The sequence below is a fragment of the Aulostomus chinensis genome, chromosome 15, assembly GCF_037954235.1.
Source record: "Aulostomus chinensis isolate RoL2024-O1b breed Wild chromosome 15, RoL_Achi_v1.0, whole genome shotgun sequence".
NCBI lineage: Eukaryota > Metazoa > Chordata > Actinopteri > Syngnathiformes > Aulostomidae > Aulostomus > Aulostomus chinensis.
In genome coordinates this window covers 1,120,624-1,129,433 of record NC_141334.1, presented here as the reverse complement: position 1 = coordinate 1,129,433, position 8,810 = coordinate 1,120,624, and the positions used below count along the sequence as shown (strand labels likewise).

The window sequence follows — 8,810 nt, the reverse complement described above, 5'->3', positions numbered from 1 at the left end:
GGACAGCGATGTAGTAGAGGACACGTGTTTCGTATTTCCCATGTTTTTGGAGGGGCCTGAACTCAACTCTTCCCATTGACCAGCATCCCTTCCGGTAGATGAGGTCAACTTTTCCCTAGATCCGCCATTTCAGTCCCGGAGTTTCTTGTTGCACATTAGTTTGGAATATTTGGGCAATTCAACGTCCAAGCAGTTCATTGTCGGGTTTTTGTTGCGCTGTGGATCCACAGACAACTTAACCACCTTGAAAATCCCCGCGGAAATCGTGAAAGTCGTGGTTTTACTCCGTTTTATGCAGGAGCAGCGTTGCTGAAACAAAGTTTTTGTATGAGTTGCGGGTAGGGAGAGGCGAAGGGGAAAGGCCTCAAGCCTCGGGCAGGATTTTACAGCCATGGCAGGTAATTTTGATGCCGAAGACCGTGCTAGCTGGTACTGGGGGAGGCTGAGCCGCCAGGAAGCCGTTTCTCTCTTACAGGGGCAGAGGCATGGCGTTTTCCTGGTGAGAGACTCCATCACCAGCCCTGGCGACTACGTGCTGTCCGTGTCAGAGAACTCCAAAGTATCCCATTACATAATCAACAGCATCAGCAACAACCGGCAGTCTGGAGCAGGTAACGTTGAATTGTTTGTCAGCTGGTTTGATCCACATGCTCGCACTGTAGCCAGTGTACGGTACGTGTTACCAGATAGACCGCGGCGAGCCAGGCGTTACGCCCCACTGTTGTCTCCCAGCGAAACCTCCATTGTGGATTGTCCAAATTATCACATAAGCGATATATATGTAATTGAACGTACTAAATCACAAAAGTCGAAGTTTTGTCTGTGTTTTGGGTTCGCACTTTCATCATCGGCGTGTTCACAACACACAGTTTCTCGCTTACTTCACGAAAAAAACGAACTTTTTGTTGGCTCTCGTCCTCCGCTGCGGACTGTGCAGTGTTAGCACTGCTGCTAGCTACGGCGAGCTGAACGGAGGAGAAGGGATAAAAGTGCGCGTTTCTGCATTGGGCGATGACCGAATATATAAGACATAATTATGTTATTAACCACATGATTCGGCGATGAAAAGGCGAATAAAGCAAAGCAGAGTTGGTGCTAAAGTGAGTTTTTTTTAAACGGAATTTGGTGGAACTCCTAGTTTAGCTAGCTAGCCCGCCTTTAGCTAACCAGTGAGTTAATTTGTTCCATCACATTACTCGAAATCATTCATTTATTTTTTCCTATGTGAAGTTTAGGCGGTGTTTAGTCGTTGGTGCGGCATCGGGACGGTCGTCCGGCGGCTCCGTGAGCGGGGTGCTGGGGGCTGAACGGGACTGGGCAGGCTCGGCTGTCACTGCTGGAGGATGACTGGCCGGATTGGCGTCTGAGGAATGTCTGATCCAGCCCTGTTGCGCTCCCTCAGCCCTGCTCCTGGTCCACCACTGCGCTCCTACATGGCTCTTGTACAGTCTCCTGCCTGCCTGTGGTTCCTTCATCAAGAAGAACTTGTGATTTGTAGTGGCGTTGCTGTGTCCTAATAATCCGATTTAGCCAGAGAAAGCATGAAGAACTGTCCAGGAAACAGTGATAATGTTTTCTTTGAACAGACAACAAAGCGATGTGTTGCACCAGATCGTTTTCTTTCTCTCCATTTGAACGAGTTAAACTACAATTGTTCTGACTGGCACTGATATGATCACATCTCTTTATCAGCATATTTCACCCTCTGCTGTTCTTCTGTTCCTCAGTGGCGCGTCCAGGCGTTCTCTCTCTCCAGTCGCTGTCAATCACAACTATAAATTCAAATGTAACATTGAAAGGAGAAGCTAATGTGACATTCATGGATTCAACTCAATCGACATTCTTTCATTTCTTGTCCGTACTTGTAGTGCTCTGCAGCCGGTCCCTGTTGCCATAGCAACCCATCATGGCATGTGCTGAGAAAAAAAACCAGGAAGGCAGCGGTCAGAAAGAGGCAGTCCACTTGAAAACGGGAGACATAAGTTTGCGAAGCGGAAAAGAACAAGGAAAATCCCGTTGGCGGCGGAAGAATTGATGCGCTATAAAGAGGGACTTTTTCTTTCTTTCAATCGTTCAGCGGTCGTAATTTACCAGCCGCGTGTCTGCATCATCACACCTAAAACGTCAGCGTGGTATACAAGTTAACCATGACGGATAAACATCGGCTAAGTACCTCACAAATCTTCCTAGCAGAAGTGCTCCGTGGCGCGGCGCCATGTCCTTAAAGTTCCCAGTTCAGAGCTTTGGGCTGTGAATCCCAGGGATGCGTATCAGCAGGTATGGAAACTGCCATGAAAGCACCTGACAAATGGGATTTGGTCATGTGACGTTTGGTCCACTTACAAATGTCATTGGATCAAATCACAGTTTAATGTTTTGGTTGATGTAATACCTAACACGACCCAAGTCTCAAGGACGAGAGCCAAGCATCCATCATCCGTCTCCGTCACCTCTGTGACAAAAGAAATACGAGGCTTAACGTCGAAAGACAAATGAAACGCTTCTTTGCGGCCCGTCAGACCAGAGCTGCTACGTTGGCTGCTGTCAGGGTCTGATTTGTTTGTCGATTGTTCCAGTTTTACTTTTACCTCCAACAAACTCAAGTCATCTCTCCACCTCCAGGTTTGGTTCCCCCTCTGTTTCGTATCGGGGATCAGGAGTTCGAGGCGCTGCCGGCCCTGCTGGAGTTTTATAAGATCCACTACCTGGACACCACCACCCTCATCGAGCCCATCAGTAAAGCCATGCACGCAGGATTCATCAGCTCGTCTGCTGGCGTCCCCCAGCAGCTCGAGGAGCCCGAGTTCGTCCGGGCTTTGTTTGACTTCGCCGGCAATGATGAGGAGGACCTTCCCTTCCGGAAGGGGGACATCCTGCGCGTGTTGGAGAAGCCCGAGGAGCAGTGGTGGAACGCTGCTAACCAGGATGGCCGAGCCGGAATGATCCCTGTTCCCTATGTGGAGAAGTACCGGCCTGCTTCGCCCACGGGTGCCAGCGTGGGTGCCCCTGCAGGGGGGGCAGGACAGGGGGGGCCTGTTGGAGGCCCAGTGGGCAGCACAGATGGGACAGGGGTCCCTCAGGCCAACCCTCTGGGGGACCCGGGCCAGTACGCTCAGCCTGTGGTCAACACCCAGCTCCCCAACCTACAGAACGGGCCGGTCTATGCCCGCGCCATTCAGAAGAGGGTGCCCAACGCCTATGACAAGACGGCGCTGGCTCTGGAGGTAGAGTCCATTCATCTTCTCCAGGGCTGTTCACTGCTCATCTGTCAGTTTTGTGTTTGAGCCTCAGCTGAGCTGCCTAGTTCACCCTGACAGTTAATGGCTTACTCATGCATGTGAGCAGACACACAACGTGCCTTTACAAATGTGAGCTGACAGCGCACACCAAGACACACACACACTGGAGACGGCTCCATAGAAGACCAGCACAGAGCCTGTATCGTGGCAACAGTCTGTACATTGTGGCCCTCTGGAGTACTGGGACCGTCTCATTGTACTTCATTACCACTGGAGTCCAGCGAACAAGGCAGCTTGTTCTCTGAACACATAACCAAACAGTATTTGCTCAAACTAGTCTACAGATGCAGTTATCCAGGCAACAGAGGCGATGGCTGCTGCAAACATTTACTCCTGCCAGCAAACTTTAGAGGTCGTCTGCTCCAGATTTGGCTCTGGAATCCAGAGTTGAACGCAGTGGTATTTATTTGGTGCTGTCATGGTTATTTGTTATTCCGTAAAGACAAAAGTCATATTTTATTGAACAAATTTCATATTGTTTTATAACTGAAGCCTTCTGTTTGTAAAATGATGAGTTACAACAAAGTTCACCCAACACTGAAAGCCTAGTCAGTGTCCGTCCACCCCCGTCCCCCCCACCAACCTGCCGGAGGGTCGGGGAGTTCTTTAGTCCACCGACTCTGCTGGAGGCTGACAAGTGAAGGTGCTGTGAGCGGAGAAAGTTTTAAAAGTTACACAAAGCAAACTTGGTAAAATAACTCCATGTTACTCATCTGAAGTCATCCAAGTGTCCCGAAGCCTCAACAAATCAACTTCTTATAAGCACAGGTGCCATGTTTGTAGTCTCACTTGCATCATGGCTGGGGGCTCCAGGCTCCAGTTGGACTACAAACATGGCGGTTTCCAAAACAACAAGGCATGTCAAGACTTCAGGGAACCTGGATGAGTTCAGATGAGACGACTGCGACCCCTCCAGCAGTGTTTTGGGGACTAAAAAACTTCACCCAACTTCCCATGGTTGCGTCAATCAGGTCTGACATCTTCCTCCTTCGTCCCGGCTCAACGTGGTGTTTATTCATCGTTGTTAAGAGTGCAGTAAAATGACGACGGGTCGGTCAGTCAGTCAGGGACTGAGCCGCTTTTGACTGACTTGCATGAACTGATTCTGACTGTGTGTTCATGCTCTTCCTGCTGTGTGTTGGTTGACAGGTGGGCGACATGGTCAAAGTGACCAAGATCAACGTCAACGGCCAGTGGGAGGGCGAGTGTAAGGGCAAGCGAGGGCACTTCCCCTTCACCCATGTGCGACTGTTGGAGCAACACCATCCTGATGAAGAGAGCTGAGGAACACACACTCTCCTGTCCCCTCGCCAGTGTCTCGCACATCCCTTCTCCTTCGGCCATGTTGTCACGCTCGGAATGAAGCACACACTTAATGAACCTACGAGCTGAACCGCTCAGTCGCTCCTGACTCTGCCGGAGCCAGACTAGTTGGATCTTAAAATCCTGATGGACGCCAGTCGAACCCTGAGTTTACACGGAGGTCGGACTGGTATCGGTTCGCTTCTATTAAAGTCGGCATTACTCACAGCCATGTCACGGTTCTCTAAAACCTGCAACAAAAACTGTTATGAGTTCTGGAGGACGGAACAGAATTACTGGTTGAATATTTATTGATTTGACATTTTCAAGGCTCGTGAGAAGACCAGCTAGCGTAGCTCCATGACAGGATGCAGAGGTTCGCCTCGCTGAAATGAATACGTCAGTGATGCCACAGCAGTTAACTCCTCTGTGTACCGTGGTCATTGCAAAGCTATAGAGTTGAGACATTCTTCTGGGGCTCTTTTCACCCTCTGAAGGGTTTATTCCAGTGAGTTCTGGTGCGTTTACCTGGTGGTTGGTTCCACAGCAGTTTACTGGTTCGTCTTCTTTAATGCCTCAGTGATGATGAAATGGGATCAACCTCAAAGTGTGTGTGTGTGTGTGTGTGTGTGTGTGTGTGTGTGTGTGTGTGTGTGTGTGTTACACTGCTGCAAGGTTGTTCGCGTCGTTCTGTAGCTCACTTGTCCGTCGTCTTCGTCATCTTTCCTTCTTCATTTGTGTCACAAACGTGTCCAAATGGCGTTTCCCCTGAGATTGGTCGTCTATGCATTTGCTCTCTGTCCCGCTTTAACACCGCAGCCAGTGGCGACAAAAGCTTTCGTTTAACCGCAGAACTCAGAGCGACATCAAGTTGGTGGCGTTCCAATGGAAGAAGCAGAACAAAGTAAGAAAACGTTCTCAGGACCAGATACAGATGTTGTAGCAAACGTGTACGGACAGAAGACACACGGTAATTAATGTGACACAATGAAGACTTGCGTGCTAATAACAGGATATAATCAGTGTTCGCACTGTCAGGGTGTCGAGCAGCCATTTTGGATCGTTTCTAGCATTGTGTTAGCATATTTTCCTCTAACCCTTGGATTTAAACCTAAAATCGATCAACGTGTAATTCTTGTTAACCTTTGTTCACCACAGAGCTGGTTTTTGAATCAATGATCCAGAATTTAATGTAAAAATCCTATTGGCTGTCGGTGGAGGAACCACGGAGACGCCAACTTCCCGTTGGGTTAATTCTCTGCAACACCCATTAACACCATGAAGCACTGCATGACCGGTGCAGCCGGTCACTGGCAGTGCGATGATGAGACGTGAACAACTCAGACCAAGAGGAAACAAGATCTTGTTTTTGTACCAAACTCCAGATGTGAAAGCAGCTCAAAGGTTGAGGACCAACAAGCACCAGAGGCCGATGACTCTTCACCATCAAACAACTCCAGCTGTGTCACCAAGTCCACGACCGGATATCAGAGAGTCCTAGTTTACACACCTCCAGACCAGTATTGAGGTCTGCACCAGACCCGCCCCGCCCCTCCTGTTGCATCTATCCAACCCCTGTTCAGTCTTACAGAAGGGAAGAACCAGAACCCTCCTCAGAACCCCAGTTTGACTGCGAACTAACGAGTGAGCGAGCAAAGACTTCTGACTGGAGGGGCGTCCCCTATGACCCCGGCGCCGACCCCAGGGCCTCACACCCCTCACTACAGACCAAGTCCAAGTATTTTTTTGTGGCAAAAGTGGAAAATGTAATGATAGACTTGACGATTTATCTCTCTCTCTCTCTCTCTCTCTCTCTCTCTCTCTCTAGATATAAAGATATATCTATAGAGAGAGAGAGAGAGAGAGAGAGAGATAGGCATATCTTTATATCTCAATAGAGATATATCTATCTATATATATAGACATATCTCTATTGAGATATAAAGATATATCTATATATGTATATAGATAGATAGATATCATATATATATGATATCTCTATATATATATAGATGTGTATACCGTCAAGTCCGTGTGTATGTATACATATATGTGTATGTATGTAGACAAACACACAACCCTTACATGCTAAATACTGTAAACATTTCTCCTTTAATCTGATTGTTGTCAGACTGTACACGTTATTATTTTATGTTCCTTTTTTTGAACGCCAACCCCACTGAGGATTTCTTCAAATGCAGCAGAGGAAAAAAGAAGTATTTGAGGAAAAACTGTATTTTTGTCTTCCTGCGGGGTCGCTGTCACTCACTAGACCGACACAACCTGCCCTCGCCCCGATGACGTCATGTTTCTCTGCTCAACTGGTGAGCTGGTCGTTAACTCACCTGATGGTGTCTCGTACCTGCAGGATGCTGTGATTGACAGTCGCTGTGGTTGTGTGGTGTCGTCTGTGTTTCCTCATTTGTCCACATGCTGTGATGGCACACCAACGGCTCCAGTGACGCGCCGCCCTGAGCCTGATGCCAGTGCTCTAGGATCGGGGGTGCTTCATGTTCTGGACCCCCATTTGAAGTGGTCTTACACAAGGGGACCCTCATATTTAGGGATCTTAATGGCTGATGCTGCCCCCCCACCACACACACACACTTCTCAAGCATTGAAATGCAAGAATTGATCAGCATCATTGATCTGACCCTCATATTAGTTCAAATCAATGATAAATGTAATAAGTGTTTTAAAATATTTTTATCCCATTTTCTGTATTTTCCTTTTTGCTAATGAGTTCTGTTGCCAATTCATTAGTAATTTATATGAGTTCATGTAATATATTTGTATTTTTTCTTGAAAGTTGTGCCAATAAGTCTCTTTGTTCTTGTTGCCTATTCTTTGATTACTGGGGAAAAATTCACAGGAAAATGACGATTCGCCAAAAAACGTTTCAGAAAAGTAGGAATAATTCTTTCTCTCTAAATAACTAAAGTGTATTTCTACTTCTTAAATGATGTACCCAGAGGTCACATCAGGGGTTGGGACCCTTGTGGACCCGCTGGCTCCTCCTGCAGACCAGCAGAGGCTCGAATCCTGGAAACGAGTTCGCCTTGGGAACATCCGGGTCCTTCGTCTCTGCATCTACAGCTCTTTGGTTCAATGCTTGACTTTGCCCTTCCACACCCACGAGAGTTTGAAAATTGGCGGTGGCGGGCTGAGAAGCCGGAGTTTGACGGGGATCTGAAACATCAGGGTCCAGGGTGAACGTCCCGCTGGCTGGAGGAGGCACCGCGGGGAAGCTCGCTTCCTGCCGGACGACCGGGACGCTCATGCCGGCGTCTGGAGGCGTCCTCCAGGGGTTCTGAAACACAATTCAGTGGAAAGTTGAGCGGAGGAGCAGCTTCAGCGCGTGCCCAGCTCAAGCTTGTCGTGTTTCTGAGGGTCGGTGGCGGAGCCGTGAGGGCAGCGCGCCCCGCGGCTCCCCGCGACCCGCGCTGGACGCTCAGCCCTGAGCCTCTGCTCGCTGAAGTTGTTTTTCTTTTTGGTGGATCACAACATTCAGACACGGCTTCCATCGCAGCGATCACTTCCTCCTCTCGGAAATCCTTCTTGCTCCACTTGGCTTCACACACTTAAGCTGGTGTTTGTAATAAAGAATGTACGGTGAGAAGATGACACACAACACACGACAGCAGCACAGTGTCTTTAATAAAGTTGAGTGGTCAAGCGACGAAGAAGATGAGGCTGAATCCAAAACGCGGAGGCGCATTTTTCCATCTGAGTGCAGCGAGCGAGAGGAGAAGTCAGGCAGCGAGACGAACGGAACACAAGCTGGCCCTCCTGAGGATGGGGGACAGGTGAGTCACAGCTGCAGCCCGAAGATAACGAGACAAGACCAGCTGGGGGCTGCAGACACCTCCTCCTCTTGAGTGCTCGGAGAAAAGACGGGTTTCAGGTGAAATATTAGAATTCAGTATTGGGTTAAAACTCTGACAAATGTCAGTGATTTGTATGTACATGGTAGTAAGTGCACATAACAAAAGAGTAATACCCCCCCCCCCCCCATGATATTGGCTGTATAAGTCAGCATCTACCCCTCATACTCTATAAATATCTGCACCCCTACGTTCTCCTGGATATCTGCTCCACTGTAATGGCTCTGCTGTGTTGCATCATTGATTTGGAGTTGGCATGTATCGACATTTCAGAATAAGAGTCCCACAAAATAGGCTTTCATTTCCAGGTGATGTTCAATAACAG

The 8,810-nt window shown here is 48.5% G+C and overlaps 1 protein-coding gene across 1 annotated transcript; it reads left to right on the top strand.

Annotated features, from left to right (window-relative positions):
• Nucleotides 1–66: 66 nt before the first annotated feature.
• Nucleotides 67–7,409, top strand: LOC147248109 (adapter molecule crk-like). The gene is made up of 3 exons (XM_086179191.1): nt 67–611; nt 2,623–3,224; nt 4,449–7,409. Exons 1-3 carry the CDS (start codon nt 392–394, stop codon nt 4,581–4,583), a joined length of 957 nt encoding a protein of 318 aa, XP_086035317.1. The 5' UTR covers nt 67–391; the 3' UTR covers nt 4,584–7,409.
• Nucleotides 7,410–8,810: the final 1,401 nt, after the last annotated feature.